General features: G+C 38.3%; 1 protein-coding gene across 1 annotated transcript in view; it reads left to right on the top strand.

The window, feature by feature from the left end:
• Window positions 1–20,221, top strand: part of LOC110450673 — a 123,722-nt gene that overhangs the window by 18,070 nt on the left and 85,431 nt on the right. The window contains exon 2 of the mRNA XM_021498298.1: window positions 16,772–16,837. Within this exon, the coding sequence (XP_021353973.1) occupies window positions 16,772–16,837 (66 nt within the window). The remainder of the gene's footprint in view (window positions 1–16,771; window positions 16,838–20,221) is intronic.

The raw sequence follows: 20,221 nt of genomic DNA, 5'->3' as shown, positions 1-20,221 counted from the left end.
ATCAATATTTTACACAGTTCCTTGTAAGTGTATTCCACGTATTTGCCTTGTCACAACATCAAGACTCTACACTGTTTCTTGTTAATTAATTCTGCGTATTTGTCTTGTCACAACATCAAAAATCTACACATTTCGTTATAAGTGTATTCAACGTATTTGTCTTGTCACAACATCAAGACTCTACACTGTTCCTTGTTAGTTAATTCTGCGTATTTGTCTTGTCAAAACATCAAGACTCTACACTGTTCCTTGTTAGTNGTTCCTTGTAAGTGTATTCCACGTATTTGTCTTGTCACAACATCAAACTCTACACTGTCCCTTGTTAGTTAATTTTGCGTATTTGTCTTGTCACAACATCAAGACTATACACTGTTCCTTGTTAGGTAATTTTGCGTATTGTCTTGTCACAACATCAAGACTCTACAATGTTCCTAGTTAGTTAATTCTGCGTATTTGTCTTGTCACAACATCAAGACTTTACACAGTTCATTGTAAGTGTATTCCACGTATTTGTCTTGTCACAACATCAGGACTCTTCACAGTTCCTTGTAATGTATTCGACGTATTTATCTTGTCACAACATCAAGACTCCACACTGTCCATTGTTATTGTACTCCACCTATTTGTCTTGTCACAACATCAAGACTCCACACTGTTCCTTGTTTGTGTACTCCACGTATTTGTCTTGTTACAACATCAAGACTCTTCACAGTTCCTTGTAACTGTATTCCTCGTATTTGTCTTGTCACAACATCAAGACTCTACACAATTCCTTGTTAGTGTACTCCACGTATTTGTCTTGTCACAACATCTAGACTCCACACTGTTCCTTGTTAGTGTACTCCACGTATTTGTCTTGTCACAACATCAAGACTATTCACAGTTCCTTGTTAGTGTATTCCACGTATTTCTCTTGTCACAACATCAAGACTCCACACTGTTTCTTGTACCTGTATTCCACGTATTTGTCTTGTCACAACATCAATATTTTACACTGTTCCTTGTTAGTGTATTCCACGTATTTGTCTTGTCATAACCTCAAGACTCCACACTGTTCCTTGTAAGTGTATTCCATGGATTTGTTTTGTCACAACATCAAGATTCTACACAGTTCCTTGTAAGTTAATTCCACGTATTTGTCTGTTCACAACATCAAGACTCTACACAGTTTCTTGTTAGTTTACTCCACGTATTTGTCTTTTCACAACATCAGGTCTCTACACAGTTCCTTGTTAGCTAATTCTACGTATTTGTCTTGTCACAACATCAAGACTATACACTGTTCCTTGTTAGGTAATTTTGCGTATTGTCTTCTCACAACATCAAAAGTCTACACAGTTCGTTGTAAGTGTATTCAACGTATTTGTCTTTTCACAACATCAAGACTCTACACTGTTCCTTGTAACTGTATTCCACGTATTTGTCTTGTCACAACCTCACGACTCTACACTGTTCCTGGAAAGTGTATTCAATGTATTTGTTTTGTCACAACATCAAGACTCTACACAGTTCCTTGTTAGCTAATTCAACGTATTTGTCTTGTCACACAATAAAGACTCTACACTGTTCCTTGTAACTGTATTCCTCGTATTTGTCTTGTCACAACATCAAACTCTACACTGTCCCTTGTTAGTTAATTTTGCGTATTTGTCTTGTCACAACATCAGGACTCTACACAGTTCCTTGTTAGTGTATTCTACGAATTTGAAAACGTGTCAACACAACCTGTGAAGGTTTTACACTCCCTCTTCTGTCGTTAACACAATGAGCGAAGGTATTACAGTCCCCCTTCTGTCGTTAACACAACGAGTGAATGTATACCACTCCTCCGTCTGTCGATAACACAACATGGGAAGGTTTTACAGTCCCCCTTATTTCGTTAACACAATGAGTGAAGATTTAACAGTTCATCCTTATGTCGTTAACATAATGAGTGAAGGTTTTACAGTCCCCCTTATGTCGTTAACACATTGAGTGAAAGTTTTACAGTCCCCCCTCTGTCGTTCACACATTGAGTGAGGGTTTTACAGTCCTCCTTCTGTCGCTAACACAACCTGTGAATGTTTTAGTCCATTTTCTGCCGTTAACAAAATCCAGTGAAGGTTTAACAGTTCCCCTTCTGCCGTTAACAAAATCCAGTGCAGGTTTTACACTCCCCCTACTGTTGTTCACACAACGAGTGAAGGTATTACAGTTCCCCCTTCTGTAGTTAACACAAGAAGTGAAGGTTAAACACCCACTCATTCCCCCTTCTTTTATTGTTAACACAATTGGTGAAGGTTTTACACTCCCCCTTTTGTTGTTAAAACAATAATTGAAGGTTTTACAGTGCCCCTTCTGTCGATAACAAAATCCTGTGCAGATTTTACAGTTCCCCCTACTGTAATTAATACAATGAGTGAAGGTTTAACAGTTCCCCCTACTGTAATTAACAAAATCCAGTGCAGATTTTACAGTTTCCCCTTCTGTCGTTAACACAATGAGTGAATGTTTTACAGTTCCCCCTTCTGTAGTTAACACAATAAGTGAAGGTTAAACACCCACTCATTCCCCCTTCTTTTATTGTTAACACAATTGGTGAAGGTTTTACACTCCCCCTTTTGTTGTTAACACAATAAGTGAATGTTTAGCAGTCCGTCCCTCTTATATCGTTAAGACAATAATTGAAGGTTTTACAGTGCCCCTTCTGTCGATAACAAAATCCTGTGCAGATTCTACAGTTCCCCCTACTGTAATTAATACAATGAGTGAAGGTTTAACAGTTCCCCCTACTGTCTTTAACAAAATCCAGTGCAGATTTTACAGTTCCCCCTTCTGTCGTTAACAAAATCCAGTGAAGGTTTACCGGTTCCCCTTCTGTCGTCAACAAAATCCAGTGCAGATTTTACAGTTTCCCCTACTGTCGTTAACACAATGGGTTAATATTTTACCGTCCCCATTCTGTCGTTAACATAATAAATGAAGGTTAAACATACACACACACCCTTCTTTTGTGAACCCAATAAGTGAAGGTTTTACACTCTCCCTTCTGTTGTTAACACAATAAGTGAAGGTGTGACACTCCCCCTTCTGACGCTAACACAACCTGTGAATGTTTTACAGTCCGTCCCCTTTCTGTCGTAAACATAATCAGTGAAGGTTAACTGTCCGTCCCTCTTATGTCGTTAACACAATGAGTGAAGATTGTACACTCCCCTTTCTGTCGTTAACACAATAAGTGAAGGTTTGACACTCCCCCTTCTGTCGCTAACACAACCTGTGAAGGTTTTACAGTCTGTACCCTTTCTGTCGTTAACATAATGAGTGTTTAAAGGTTTAAAAGTCCGTCCCTCTTGTGTCGTTAACACAATAATTGAATGTTTTACAGTGCCCCTTCTGCCGCTATCAACATCTAGTGAAGGATTAACAGTTGCCCCTTCTGTCGTTAAAACAATAAATGAAGGTATGACAGACCCCCTTCTGTCGTTAACACAATAAGTGAAGGATTAACAGTTCCCCCTTCTGCCGTAAACAACATCTAGTGAAGGATTAACAGTTCCCCCTTCTGCCGTAAACAACATCTAGTGAAGGATTAACAGTTCCCCCTTCTGTCGTCAGCACAATGAGTGAAGGTTTTACACTTCCCCTTTTGCCGTTAACACGATGAGTGAAGATTTTACACCCCCTTCTAATTTACCGGTACTGAGTATGTTACTAAAAAAAATGCCTATCCCGTGTCTTTAACAAAATGATATATATCCCATGCCTTCAGTTGTGTTAAAAAGGTGCATGTAACATTACAAGAGAATCAATAGTTGTTACAAAGAAAAGTCACCTCAACATAAAAATGTGTTCATTTTCAAGTGTGCTTACAACTCTGTAAATTATTAAAAACATATGATTATCAAGTATCTAACACGTTCCATATCTGACACTTATTCTGCATGTACATATATTGGCTTTGCCGGAAATGTGTATTGTGTATGACGACTAATATATTTTACTAATTGGTAAAGCTATAAAGACATTGAAAGTAAGAAAGAGAATATACATGAGCATATACCGATGTACTGCATGGTCGTTAATAAAGCGGTCAAAGACAATGAGTTGTAATAAGAAATTTCACAAACATTTCTCTTTGTTATAATTGCCAATGCATACATGCACTTTATGAAAACATTTGAAAAGGGGTATTCGTCCCGTGAATATTCCTTTTTAAGAAAGGTTTGTCACATGGTCGGGGGAAGGGGTTTAGCCCCGTACCCATTTTACCGGAATCAATCATTCCAGTAATAGATATAATTCCTGGTGTCTATAAATAATGCCAAGATGCCAACTAATATTTCTTTATTTGAATATAACTGCTAAAGGGGGCCCCTTTGGAAACTTAACAGGGCTTTCCCGAACAACTCGAGTGGTCAAACTGGACATTTTGGAACGGACTATGAATATGGCGACAGCAAGGAAACATAATTGGCAATGCGGACAACACGTACATTGGAGGCACGGTAGTCTAGATGTAGGATGCCGGGCTCGTGACCGAAGGGTTGCGGGTTCACGTCACGGCACGGCACTGTGTTATAACTTCTTTCCGTCTAATAGCTGTAAATGAGTACGTGGGCAGTGCTGGAATTGTTGAATGCTAGCTGTGAGCGCCGAAATGGCAACACCGGCTGTGTGGTATCCAGAGAGTAGAGAAAGATATTGGCTGGTTGCAAAGGCCCTATAACCACGGATAATAATTTTGTGAACCGCTTTGAGACGACCTACGAACTAGGTTGTGATAAAACGGTGTATAAGAACTTCGAATTATTATCATTATTAGTATTACATTCAATAAATGAAATATTGGTTTTAACAGTATGTAGAAGAAGCAACCAAAAGAACTAGCTCAATCTTGATTAGAATAATTCCCCATGTCAAAACTTTTTTCCATGTAGATTTTGCGGTCCATTTATTTGACATTCATCTTGTGTATCAAATATCATCAACCGTTATTTAATAAAGCCAATACATTAATTCCATTTATGAATCGAGTGTAATAAAACCTTCAGCTGCGCTGAAATGTTATGTTGCACAAACGTTCGTGACGTCAAATTCATGACTTTTATATGCATCGTTTCCGCTATTAATTCGATTTTGATTAAAATCATTTCAATATATATAAGCGATCAGAATTCTTAAAATCAACATACCAACATCAACGCACTGAAGATTAACGCAATTTAATATTGTTATTGTTAGTGGTTAAATAGTTCAGGTTGTAACGTGTGTCCGTGGTCTATTTGTTCAGGTATCAAATTACATGCCTAATTCAAAACGAGACAAAGGTTATTGCCAATGTTATAGTAAGTATCAGATTCTACAGGTCGCTAGTTCTTGTCGATCCTAACCATCAGTCAATATCTAGTATCACCACTGTCGTAAATATAGACCAGGAAGTTTAAAAAGACACCCGTATATAGGTATTTTTATACACAACAAATAATGACTAACAGTATACGTTACTTTGTTCTTACAAAGTGCCCCAGCCCAAATGACAAAGCATAAAACTCTCACGATACGACACTAGGAACTTCCGCCTTTATAAGATTGGAATATTTAAATAATTGTTGTGCGAGACACGAACATGATAAAAAATTCTCAATGAACATGATTTAGTATAAACACAATACATAGCGATGATGGTAGTACGTGTATTTAGTGTAATTTACTGTACACTATGTGCAAACGAGTTTTATGATCAATCAGTAAACATCTTATACTTCCATGACGCGACAAGTCTGTATTTTGTATAAGTGTTTATCACGAACAAATTTTGACAATTTCAACACACACATGTGCATCTGCTAGTATATACATGTACTAGCCAAAAAGGGGCATTACTCATGTTTGTATATATAACGGTCTGTTTAAAACTTGTTTTATATTGTCATTATTGCTTACCGATGTAATCAATACATGTAATCAGCACCTTAATTCCTGTTCACCTAGCAGCAACCAACTTTCTGTCCACTAAGCAGCACCTAACTTTCTGTCCACTTGGCAGCACATATCTTTCTGCTCACTAAGCAGCCCAAACTTCCTGTTTACTTAGCAGCACCTAACTTTCTGTTCACTTAGCAGCACATTACTTACTGTTCACTTAGCAGCACACTACTTACTGTTCACTTAGCAGCACATTACTTACTGTTCACTTAGCAGCACACTACTTCCTATTCATTTAGCAGCCCCCAACTTCCTGTTCACTTAGCAGCACCTAGCTTCCTGTTTACATAGCAGCCCCCAAACCCTGTGCACTTAGCAGCACCAAACTTTCTGTTCACTTAGCAGCACCAAACTTCCTATTTACTTAGCAGCACCTACCTTCTTTTCACTAAACAGCACACAACTTCCAGTTCACTTAGCAGATCTAGCATCCTGTTAACTTAGCAGCCCCCAACTTCCTGTTCACTTAGCTGCACCAAACCTCCTGTTCGATGAACAACACCAAACTTCCTGTTCACAAAGCAGCACTAAACTCCCTGTTACCTTAGCAGTACCAAAACTTATGTTCACTTAGCAGTACCCAACTTGCTGTTCATTAAACAGCCACCACCATCCTGTTCACTAAGCAGCACCTAACCCTCTGTCTACTAAACAGCAACCGACTTCCTGTTCATTAAGCAGCAACGAACTTCTTGTCCATTTAGTAGCACCCAACTTCCTGTTCATTTAACAGCACCCAACATGCTATTCACTTAGCAGCACCAAATTTCTTATTCACTTAGCAGCATCTAACCCCCTGTTCGCTTATATAAGTAGCAGCACCAAACCTCCTGTTTACGTAGCAGCACCTTACGCCTATTCGCTAAACAGCGCCTAACTGCCAGTTCACTCAGCAGCACCGAATTTCCTGTTCACTTACCAGAACCCAATTTCATGTTCAATTAGCAGCACCTACCTTGCTGTTCAATAAGCAGCACATAACTTCCTGTTAACTTAGCGGACATAACTTCCTGTTAACTTAGCAGCCCCCAACTTCCAGTTCACTTAGCGGACATAACTTCCTGTTTACTTAGCAGCCCCCAACTTCCTGTTCACTTAGCGGACATAACTTGCTGTTAACTTAGCAGCCCCAAACTTCCAGTTCACTTAGCAGAAATAACTTCCTGTTAACTTAGCAGCCCCCAACTTTTTGTTCACTTAGCAGCATCTAACGTAATGTTCACTAAGCAACATCCAACTTCCTGTTCACTAAGAAGCACTTAATTTCCTGTTCACTAAGCAGCACCCAATTTCCTGTTCACTAAGCAGCACCCAGTTTCCTGTTCACTATGCAGCACCTAATTTCCTATTTACTAAGCAGCACCTTGTTTCCTGTTCACTAAGCAGCACCCAATTTCCTGTTCACTAAGCAGCACCCAATTTCCTGTTCACTATGCAGCACCTAATTTCCTGTTCACTAAGCAGCACCTTCTTTCCTGTTTACTTAGCAGAACCCAATTTCCTGTTCACTAAGCAGCACCTAACTTCCTGTTCACTGAGCAGCACCTAACTTCCTATTCCCTAAGCAGCAACTAACTTTCTGTTCAATTAGCAACACCCAACTTGCTGTTCATTAGGCAGCACCCAACTTCCTGTTAATTAAGCATTACCTTAACTTCTGTTCACTTAGCAGCACCTGACTTCCTGTTGATTTAGCGTCCTCAACATACTGTTCACTTAGTAGCACCTAACTTCCTATTTACTAAGCAGCACTTAACTTCCTGTTCATTTAGCAGCACACAACCCTCTGTTCACTTAGCAGCAACACACTATACATCACTTAGCAGCACCCTATTTCCTGTTCACTTAGAAGCACCTAAATTGCTGTTCACTTAGCAGCTTCCAGCTTGCTGTTCATTAGGCAGCACCCAACTTCTTGATAATTTAGAAGCATCTAATCTTCTGTTCACTTAGAAGCACCCGACTTCCTGTTGATTGAGCAGCACTTAACTTCCTGTTCTCTTAGCAGGACCTTACTTACTGTTCATTAAACAGCACCTATCTTTCTGCTCACTAGGCAGCCCCAACTTCCTGTTCACTAAGCAGCACCTAACTTCCTGTTCACTTAGCAGCACCTTACTTCCTGTTCACTTAGCAACACCTAACTTCCTATTCCCTAAGCAGCACCTAAGTTTCTGTTCACTTAGTAGTACCTAATCTTCTGTTCACTTAGCAGCACCCGACTTCCTGTTGATTTAACATCACCCAACCTTCTGTTCACTTAGCAGCACTAAACTTCCTATTCACTTAGCAGCACCAAACTTTCTGTTCACTGAGCAGCACAAAAGTTCCTGTTCACTGAGCAGCACAAAAGTTCCTGTTCACTGAGCAGCACAAAAGTTCCTGTTCACTGAGCAGCACAAAAGTTCCTGTTCACTGAGCAGCACAAAAGTTCCTGTTCACTGAGCAGCACAAAAGTTCCTGTTCACTGAGCAGCACAAAAGTTCCTGTTCACTGAGCAGCACAAAAGTTCCTGTTCACTGAGCAGCACAAAAGTTCCTGTTCACTGAGCAGCACAAAAGTTCCTGTTCACTTAGAAGCACCTAACCTCCTGTTTACTTAGTTAGGTCCTGCTAAGTGAATAGGAAGTTTGGTGCTGCTAAGTGAATAGGAAGTTTGGTGCTGCTAAGTGAATAGGAAGTTTGGTGCTGCTAAGTGAATAGGAAGTTTGGTGCTGCTAAGTGAATAGGAAGTTTGGTGCTGCTAAGTGAATAGGAAGTTTGGTGCTGCTTAGTGAATAGGAGGGTTGGTGCTGCTAAATGAATAGATGGCTGGGTGCTGCTCAGTGAACAGGAAGTTTGGTGCTGCTAAGTGAATAGGAAGTTTGGTGCTGCTCAGTGAACAGGAAGTTTCGTGCTGCTTAGTGAACAGGAAGTTAGAACCCAACTTCCTATTCGCTTAGCAGCACCAAACTTCCTATTCACTTAGCAGGACCTAACTTCCTGTTCACTTAGCAGCACAAAGCTTCCTGTTTATTTTTTCCCTTCGTTTCTATCAAATTTCACTTTTTTTATTCTTTACTGTTGAAAATGTTTGTATACATGTTTTTTATTCACCCTGGAATTGATAATATATTTCTTATTTCGCCTTAACATATCTTTTGCTATCACCTGATCATGTTACTTAAGTAGCAACTTTAACGGCCTGCGAACATAACATTGCGGCACACATCCAAGATGTGATTTTCAGATTATGGACTCGTGCTTATACCAGATCCAAGTTTCATATCTAAATTTGCCGAAATAGAAATTAGAACTTTTGATTTTACTGTTAGACTGTTTAGACTTACTATGTCAATTTAGATGTGCAAGACAAATACAAATAAATATAGGGTCGATATGCTACAATATATATGTATAGGCGAACCTGAGACCAGGCATTAGCCAATCAGAATCAAAGAAAATCAAACCATCTGTAATGTATAGTTTATGTACAATAATTGCACCTGACCATTCAATAACCTGTCACTTTTGGCAAGAATCACATGTATGGTATATATAGTTTCGAAGTATCCTCCATAGCAGAAACGTATATTCCCCATCGCACTGTCCATGACGTGAACGCTGCGCGGTAGTCTCCCCTCGATCTACTGGCGATACCATGGACGGGCATACCGTTTCCCATAAGGCATTTCCTTTAAAAAAGAAAACAGGAAGAAGTCACATGGACTAATGAAAGGATTAGGTGGTCAATCTGTGATACTTTCTCTTGCTTATACAACGCCTGTACAGTATTGCTTTTGTGAGATGAAGAAGTGTCGTGAATTCGCTGGATGCCATTCAACCTTTTACTGAACTTTTTATTTGAAAATGTTGACAGACTTCAGTAATGTGTTCGGTTTCTGGACTACAGGCCCACTAAAATCGAAAAATATGACATACAAAATTGTCTTGGCGCTTTTCATACGTCTTTCAATCACTGGCCTTTCTTGATTTCTCGACAACAAATGCTTGCTATTAATGAACCGCAATTCTAGGGTTAAAAGTAACACAAAGCATCTGTAATTCCGAGCTTTTGGTCAGAATGTGATGTGAACTGCCTTCTGAAATACCAATCTGAGTTTTCTCAGAAACAGTTTAACGACTATCATCTTTAATATTGCTTTCACACCAGCAGTTGGCGGATTGGTCGAGTGGTTAACACTCCGGCCTTCCACGCATGCGGTCGGGCTTCGATCCCCGAAGTCGTCGTACGCATGGATATTCAAAGAAAGTGTTTTTCTCCTGCCAACACAACTCCAACAACCCAGGCGTACTATAAATTGATCTGGGGTGGATGTTTCGGTATCTGTGCTGTAGCATTCAAGTGAGGTGACACTATAAATGATGCCGCTGGAAGCACGGTCCCACCACAAACAGAACACATTACATCTCCAGCACACACGCATACATACACATATAGGGAGATATTTGCCAGGTGGCACAGGACTAGTAGTTAGCGTCTGATAAGGCAGCTCCTGCGAATTCCTCAAAATTGTATTGATTAATGTATATGCTGATTGTATTAATTGTGTGTCTATGTACTGTAAAGCGCCTTAGAGTGACTTATGTTAGCTAGATAGGGCGCTATATCAAATGTTGTATATTATTATCATTATTATTATTATAATGTTCTTTTGTGATGCTGTTATCAATTTTATAATTCTGGATTTGTTTCACCCACCTGAAAAAAGTTTTCAATGTGACGGCAGAGGTTCCATTTACGCTGCACAGCTCTGCATGTATATGTTGTGGCCATACCGGAAAAACACACCTGTTTTGTTATAGGAGCGTATTTAGCATTGATAGAAGCCACTAGTTACGAGTGCATACCATTTAAAAATGAATAACTTGTTCAAAACATGTCAGATGCTGCCGAAATGTTGCACGTGCATTTTTATAATGCTAGTCACCGAATTTATTGAACGGCCCTCTTACGCGTATGCCGGTATGCATATATATATATATATATACATACAATGTGCAAGTTCTGGCGTTTGATATGTTCCGGTACTGTATCAGGTTGTCATTGTGACGTGCGAGAAGACACTTTGACTCGGCATGAAGCTATATGCACTCGGGAGTCTCAATCAAGCGCCCCACATGTATCTCAATAACAGACGACACGTTGTTACGGCACGATTTCTCACCCTAAAATTGCTACGTTCGCAACACGATTTCTCACCCCGACACGATTTCTCACGCGGGTCACCCAGGTGAGAAATCGTATTAGGAGTAGGCATATTTTCCGGTATCATGATTTTTGGCGATTGTGGTATATTTAGTTGTTGTTTTTTTTGTAAAGGGACTATTCCCAGCTATGTTAGAATAACATAGGAGCCTGCCCTCTCATCAATTTTGTTTCAGAAGTGCTACGAGATTTATGCTGTTGTTTTAACGTTTTTCAATTCTTTATACATCCGATGTTATTACTTTGAATCACTCTTCTAATTATTTAGATGATTAATTAACCTTATTACAGCATGGTGGTCGAAAAATGGAATATCAACCTGAAAGTATTTTTCTGAAAAATAATCGTATTTTTTGCATCGTATTATTTGGGAAAGGTCATTTACTCTCATGTAGTCTGGTACCCTGTCTAATTTGACATTCAATTACTGAAGCTTCACATACCAGAAGATGTAGAACCTCGAAAAGCGGACCAGTAAAAAGATGGCTGCCGTAGACTCGCAGCTGAGCTTGTGCACCGCGTCTAGACATTATTCTTCCGCGATGACGCATCAGAAAATTTGATATCTTATGAACTCATTAACAAAATTGAAATATGACATTTAAAATATGTTTTTTCGTTTTGTTTCTACATATTTTGGCTGTATTAAACTATCAACGTACACCATCATGTTGTATGATGGTCCTTCAATGACGGACTTTATTGTTTTTACATTACTTCAATATGTAGACTTGCACAAGCTCCAGAACCAGAGACAAACGGTCAGAATGGACTTCACAAGTTCTAATTATTGAAAAAAACACGTTGATTGAAATATAAGGATTGAATCTTGCTTTGGTCGATTTCATGGAGTGATGAATTGAGTTGGTCTTGAAACAAATTCAAAATGACCTGCTTCGCAGTTGATTAAATTTGTTTCAAGATCAACCGCTCAATTCATCACCCCATGAAATTGACCAAAGCGAGATTGAATCCTTAAGGAAAACGCAGTGAGGGATATTTTATAAAGACATCGAAGACTCAGCTCTATGTATCAGCTCTCAGCTCCGGTTGTATACTCCTCAGGGAGTTGAGAAAGATATTGGCTGGTTGCAAAGACCCTATAACCACGGATAATAATTTGTGAACCGCTTTGTGAAGCGGTATATAAGAATCTCGAATTATTTATTATTATTATTCGAAGCAAATATGACGAAACCGCGTGCATTATTTTAATAAAACTACATAAAATTGTTAAAGAAATAGTTGAATCGTATTAGTAGTTTTCCACAGCATCTTAAGGCGGATTGGTCGAGTGGTTAACCTTCCAAGCAGGCGGCCGGGGTTCGATCCCCGAAGTCGCCGTACGCATGGAATATTAGAGAAAGTGTTTTTCTCCTGCCAACACAACTCCAACAACCCAGGTGGAGTATAAAATGGTCTGGGGAGGGTGTTGCGGTATCTGTGCTGTAGCATTCAAGTTAGCTGGCACTATAAATGATACCGTTGAAAGCACGGTTCCACCACAAACAGAACACAATACATCTCCAGCACACACGCAGGCATACACACATAGGGAGATATTAGCTAGGTGGCATAGGACTAGTAGTAAGCGTCTGATAAGGCAGCTCCTGCGAATTCCTCAATATTGTATTGGTTAATATATATGCTAATTGTATTGACTGTAAAACATTGTAAATCTATGTACTGTAAAGCGCTTTAGAGTGGCTTATGTTAGCTAGATAGGGCGCTATATCAAATGTTGTATATTATTATTAAGGTGTGCAAGATTAGAAATTTGTTTCCAATTTTGACATACAGAAAATAAGTACGTTCGACACAAAGAAACATTGTCCATAATTTAAAAAGGCAGGAATCTTACAGTAAAAGGATCTTGTATGAGGTCACAATGACATCATTTTCTTCTTTGTGACATGATACTTTGATGCGGATGCTGGATGTTGGATGCTGGTCCTACACGGGCGCAGCAAGAATGTTGGAAGATACTTATAATCATGCGGCAATGTTTTATGATGTGAACCTGTAAATTACTTTCAAATATTGAAAGTAATAGGTGCATCAGAATTTGCTTCATCTAGTGATAATCGGGAAGTGTCACAAGCAAAAGCACAAGTTTGGATATATCGCATAGACTGAAATTTGCTATTTCCCGAATTACCCATTATATAACTGTTTTATTATAACGAGACAAATTATTAAAGGCAATTTAACAAATGAATTTATTTATTCATGTCCTTTTACAATTTCAAAGAGAAAAAATACAAACGGAAGTACTGTATTCATCGTCGTTCGTGATATCTTCATTTCTAGCAATCAAGAAGTGTTTTTTATAGACTGTATCTCATAGTCACCATTGTTTTCCTAGCTATCATATCTAGATCTAGTCCCATCCACTTTTTTAAGTTCTGCATAAATCTTGTTTGTCCTAACTGAACACACGTTCACCTCCTCTGAGCGTGCTTGACCCTTCTCGTCGACGCTTCCGGCATTCCGTTCTGTTAAATAAGTTTGAAGTGAATTCACTGCAGTCATTATAACAGCCTTTGTATTTAACATACGTTTAGCGTCCAAAATCTGCTGTAACTCCTCTTTACATCAACAAAACGGCCTTCATCGGTGGCCATTTTCACTGTTGGCATTTGGTTCTGAAAATGTGACGTCACGAGCGTCAGGAAGAAGGCCCCGCCTACCAATGTTTTCATTGGTTGAAATCTTATAAGCTCCGCCTACAAATATTCATGAGTGAGTAGTCCTCTCTTTGGCAGGGAGTATGCCTTTTTTGCAGGGAGTAGTTCTAATTTGGGGAGGGAGTAGCTGTGAGATGGAGTGATTTAAGTGATTAAGGGAAATAGCAGATTTTATCGTATTGTTTTTATGTAGGGAAAACTCAGTAGAGGTATAATAAAACCGACTATTGTCACCACTCTTTCACAATAGTATCAACCCCATCGGCTACTGTAACCCTCCTGTCACAATAATATCAACCCAACCAATTACTGTCAACCTCATGTTACACTATCAATTCCTTCGACTATTGCCACTCTCCTGTCACAATGACATTAACCCANTTTCCCCCCCCCCCCCCCCCCCCTGTCACAATGATACACCGTCTTTTGTCATACTCCTGCAACATAGATCAATCCTGCACAGCTATTGTCACCTGCCAGCCACATGGACCAATCAAAACACCCCTGTCACATAATATCAATCCTACCTCCTATTGATAATCTTCTGTCGTAAACAAAATAAGACACTAGCATAAAAAACTTCTTTACGGCAGGAGACATCATAGCTGTGTTCACCGAAGATGACAGGGAAACTCTTTCCAGAGTGGGTTGGAGGTGGTAGAAGGCCTATATTTTGACCTGGTGATCACATCGAAATCATTTACGGTCTCTGCACCCCTGGAATATGTCAAAGCAAAATTGAAGGCAGCAATTTGGTCTCACGTATAAAAAAAACCTGACAAATCGCTAGGCCGATACCTGGGCCTTCGAAGATTACAAATTGCAAGTTAATTGTATTTCTCAGATACATGGCTATCGTTCCCAGAAATATAGGTCAAATTTCTGGTCTCCCAAATGTACATCAACAGTCACTCGGTCGACAAATGATTTATAAACATCATACAGTGTACATGTCATCTGTACAAACCCCTGGTTTGCTTGCAAACAGCAATTTCAATAACTGCACATTCAACTTCCACCAGGCCTAGGCTAGTCACTATCGCTCGACGACATGTTAGTACTCTCTATTTCCCGCCTTTGAAAAATGGACGTCCACGGTCATTAATATTTTCTACTAAGTATTTTGCCCCAGTACCTCAATTTCATACAAATATAAAATTATTTATTCCATTACCTGCTAGTAAAATTATGAAGATATTGTATGAAGTTAAATATGGATAGTTTATGTGAATAAGAATATTGAAATGGAGGAACTTTTTTCATTTGTTGTCACGGATAAAGTTGGCGGGGTTTAGCTGTCTGTCAACGGCTTTTGCGAATGGCTGTTTCGCATGGATTAACATGACGTCAAAATAATTTTGAACGCAGGTTACACAAGGTAAATGCTTGTATCCGCCTCTTTTAATGGTGTTATCATTCAAAGAAATTATTGTAAATATAAGGATTAACCTTTTATTTTGTTTACTTTATGAGATAATACATCCAATGGAGCAGTCGGTAAATTGTTCGTAAACGCGTACCTTGTGCTCCATTGGATTTATTATCTCATAAACAAAACAAAATAAACGCTTAATTCTTAAATGTACAACATGACGTACAGAGGAGCAACACCCGACTTTAATGCCAATCAATTCTACCGTTACGTGACCGAGCGATTCTTTTGATGTACATCAAAGTATCAAACTAGTCATCTCGTCTCATCTACAAGGCGACGCACTCTGAGCCATCGATTTTATCCAGGGGCACAGAGAGCGTAAGTGAGCCTAGCCACTGGGATGTCATGAGGGCAAAGTAGCTATTGTGTATGCTGTTTCAGCTGTATACATTTTGACAGGTTGCACAGTTACAAATTACAGTTGAAGGAGGAGGTTCATTTAGACATATTAGCCTGTGTGGAAAATGCGATTAGCGAAATTTAATCTTGTTTGTAATTTTTCAAATTGATTTATTTGAATGCGTGAACAGTGTGATAACTCTGAGAGTAACAGCACCAATGCCTATGTATGACTAGATGGCAAATGATATCACGTCATAATACAATGTAGTATATTTTGAGCACGCTTTCATTCTAGGGCTTCAATACATTTTTATCAAATGCAAACAACTTACGAATTATTTTGTTATATGCATGCTATTTTACGTACTTAATCAATATGTGCTTTATAGTTTCATGGTTGATATTACGGAAGCAGACGGTACTAATACGGGTAGAGTTGTTTTATCTCATTTTTCTTTCATTTCTTAACCGTTATCTTCATGTTCAATTCGATCATTGTCAAAATCGTTTTCACTTGTCATATTCAAATCGTGACGACATGAATGTCAAATAAATGTGCTTTACATAGTAATTATGTCTATTTTCATTCCGATAGCTCTAAAAATATGTTTTACAAAGTCAGCCATGTGTCACAAACGAAATGACGTCAAAAGTATGAGTTTTGTGCGTCAACATCTGGCGTTACGTCATAACTAAAAAAATGAAATCACGATTTGTATTTTGTAAGGTTTAAGCACATCTGTTGTTTAAAATATTCATAGAACCCAACACAACTAAAGCAAAATAAATAAAATAAAACGAAATACATAAAGCGCTTCTACAAAATAGCCAAAGATAGGTGTGATATGTAGTTATGTGCGTTTTGTTCTGTCACTGAATGCTTTGTCAAAATTTAGACAGAAAAAAAGAGAGATAGAAAGAAAAAGCAAAAACAAAAAAGACAGAAAAAAAACCAAAAAAATCATTTCTAAAAATATAACTCCATATGAAGATACATGTACATATTGCAAGGACTGGTCATAATAGGTGATTGAACAATTGATTCATATAGCACTTCGTAAAATATTGGAGAAAGTAAAAAAGAATTAAAATGAAACTTGTTATTCTATCTGAACGTTATATTTACTTTTAGACGTACTGTGGCGACATACTCATTGCAGTAAATCCATTCAAGGATCTCCCTATTTTCGGAAAGAAGGTATGTATTTAGGACTGTATTATTGAAATGTTAGTGTTGTTACGATCAATGAATCAGGAATTATTAAGGAATGTATTACTGAAGTGTTAGTTTTGTAACGATCAATGAATCAGAATCAGGAATGTATTTAGGACTGTATCACTAGAGTGTTAGTGTTGTTAAGATCATTGAATCAGGAATGTATTAAGGAATGTATCATTGGAGTGTTAGTGTTGTTACGATCAGTGAAGAAGGTAAGTATTTAGGACTGTATTATTAAAATATTAGTGTTGATACGATCAATGAATCAGAAATGTATTTAGGATTGTATTATTGAAATGTTAGTGTTGTTACGATCAATGAGTCAGGAATGTATTAAGGACTGTATCACTGGAGTGTTAGTGTTGTTACGATCAGTGAAGAAGGTTAGTATTAAGGACTGTATTACTGGAGTATTAGTGTTGTTACGATCAGTGAAGAAGGCGAGTATTTAGGACTGTATTACTGGAGTGTTAGTGCTGTCACGATCAGTGAAGAAGGTTAGTATATAGGACTGTATTACTGGAGTGTTAGTGTTTTTACGATCATTGAAGAAGGCAAGTGTTTAGAAATGTATCACTGGAGTGTTAGTGTTGTTACGATCTGTGAAGAAGATAAGTATTTAGGACAGTATTACTGGAGTGTTAGTGTTATTACGATAAGTGAAGAAGGTAAGTATTTAGGACTGTATTACTGGAGTGTTAGTGCTGTCATGATCAGTGAAGAAGGTTAGTATTTAGGATCGTATTACTGGAGTGTTAGTGTTTTTACGATCATTGAAGAAGGCAAGTGTTTAGAAATGTATCACTGGAGTGTTAGTGTTGTTACGATCTGTGAAGAAGGTTGGTGTAAAGGACTGTATTACTGGAGTGTTAGTGTTTGTACGATCAGTGAAGAAGGTAAGTGTGTAGGACTGTATTACTGGAGTGTTAGTGTTTTTACGATCATTGAAGAAGGTAAGTGTTTAGGACTGTATTTCTTGAGTGATAGTGTTGTTACGATCTGTGAAGAATGTTGGTATTTAAGATCGTATTACTGGAGCGTTAGTGTTTGTACGATCATTGAAGAAGGCAAGTTATTAGGAATGTATCACTGGAGTGTAGTGCTGTTACGATCAGTAGAGAAGGTGCGTAGTTAGGACTGTATTACTGGAGTGTTAGTGTTATTATGATAAGTGAAGAATGTGAATATTTAGGACTGTATTAATGGAGTGTTAGTGCTGTCACGATCAGTGAAGAAGGTTAGTATTTAGGATCGTATTACTGGAGGGTTAGTGTTTGTACGATCATTGAAGAAGGCAAGTGTTTAAGAATGTATCACTGGAGTGTTAGTGTTGTNTGTTAAGGACTGTATTACTGGAGTGTTAGTGTTTGTACGATCAGTGAAGAAGGTAAGTGTTTAGGACTGTATTATCGGAGTGTTAGTGTTTGTACGATCAGTGAAGAAGATGGGTATTTAGGACTGAATGACAGTAGTGTTAGTGATGTCACGATCAGCGAAGAAGGTTAGTATTTAGGACTGTAATACTGGAGTGTTGGTGTTTTTATTATCAGTGAAGAAGGAATGTATTAAGGACTGTATTACTGGATAGTTAGTGTTATTACGATAAGTGAAGAATGTGACTATTTAGTAACGTATTACTTGAGTGTTAATGTTGTTACGATAAGTCAAGAATGTGAGTATTTAGGACTGTATTACTGGAGTGTTAGTGTTGTTACGGTCAGTGAAGAATGTTGGTACTTAGGACTGTATTACTGGAGTGTTAGTGTTTGTACGATCAGTGAAGAAGGTTAGTGTTTAGGACTGTATTACCGGAGTGTTAGTGCTGTTACGGTCAGTGAAGAATGTTGGTACTTAGGACTGTATTACTGGAGTGTTAGTGTTTGTACGATCAGTGAAGAAGGTTAGTGTTTAGGACTGTATTACTGGAGTGTTGGTGTTTTTATTATCAGTGAAGAAGGAATGTATTAAGGACTGTATTACTGGATAGTTAGTGTTATTACGATAAGTGAAGAATGTGACTATTTAGTACCGTATTACTGGAGTGTTTGTGTTGTTACGATAAGTCACGAATGTGAGTATTTAGGACTGTATTACTGGAGTGTTAGTATTTGTACGATCAGTGAAGAAGGTTAGTGTTTAGGACTGTATTACCGGAGTAATAGTGCTGTCATGATCAGTGAAGAAGGTTAGTATTTAGGATTATATTACTGGAGTGTAAGTGTTTTTACGATTAGTGAAGAAGGTAAGTGTTTAGGACTGTATTATTGGAGTGTTGGTGTTTATACGATCAGTGAAGATGGTAAGTTTTAAGGACTGTATTACTGAAATATTAGTGTTGTCACGATCAGTGAAAAATGTTAGTATTTAGGACAGTATTACTGGAGTGTTAGTGTTGTTAGGACAATTAAAGAAGGTAAGTTTTATTGACTGTTTTACTGGAGTGTTAGTGTTGTTACGATCAGTAGAGAAGGTGAGTAGTTAGGTCTGTATTACTGGAGTGTTAATGTTATGACGATCAGTGAAGAATGTGACTATTTAGTACCGTATTACTGGAGTGTTAGTATTGTTACGATAAGTGAAGAATGTGACTATTTAGTACTGTATTACTGGAGTGTTAGTGTTGTTATGATCAGTAGAGAAGGTTGCTATTTGTGACTGTATTACTTTAGTTCTAGTGTTGTTACGATCACGGAAGAAGACAGGTGTTTAGGACTGTATTACTGGAGTGTTAGAGTTATTACGATCGGTGAAGAATGTGAGTATTTAGGACTGTATTACTGGAGAGTTAGTGTTGTTACGATCAGTAGAGAAGGTTGCTATTTGTGATTGTATTACTTTAGTTCTAGTGTTGTTACGATCACTGAAGAAGACAGGTGTTTAGGACTGTATTACTGGAGTGTTAGAGTTATTACGATCGGTGAAGAATGTGAGTATTTAGGACTGTATTACTGGAGTGTTAGTGTTGTTATGATCAGTAGAGAAGGTTGCTATTTGTGATTGTATTACTTTAGTTCTAGTGTTGTTACGATCACGGAAGAAGACAGGTGTTTAGGACTCTATTACTGGAGTGTTAGAGTTATTACGATCGGTGAAGACTGTGACTATTTAGGAATGTATTACTGGAGTGTTAGAGTTGTTACGATCTGTGAAGAAGGATGGTTTTTATGACTGTATTACTGGAGCGTAAGTGTTGTTACGATCAGTGAAGAAGATGAGTGTTTAGGACTGTATTACTGGAGTGTTAGTGTTGTAACGACCAGTAGAGAAGGTAAGTATTTAGGACTGCATTACTTGTGTCCTAGTGTTGTTACGATCAGTAGAGAAGGTTGGTATTAAGGACTGTATTACTGGAGCATTAGTGTG

This window comes from Mizuhopecten yessoensis, unplaced genomic scaffold (assembly GCF_002113885.1).
Source record: "Mizuhopecten yessoensis strain PY_sf001 unplaced genomic scaffold, ASM211388v2 scaffold5413, whole genome shotgun sequence".
Lineage (NCBI taxonomy): Eukaryota > Metazoa > Mollusca > Bivalvia > Pectinida > Pectinidae > Mizuhopecten > Mizuhopecten yessoensis.
Note: the sequence above shows the minus strand (reverse complement) of the source record. Positions and strands in the feature narration are given on the sequence as shown.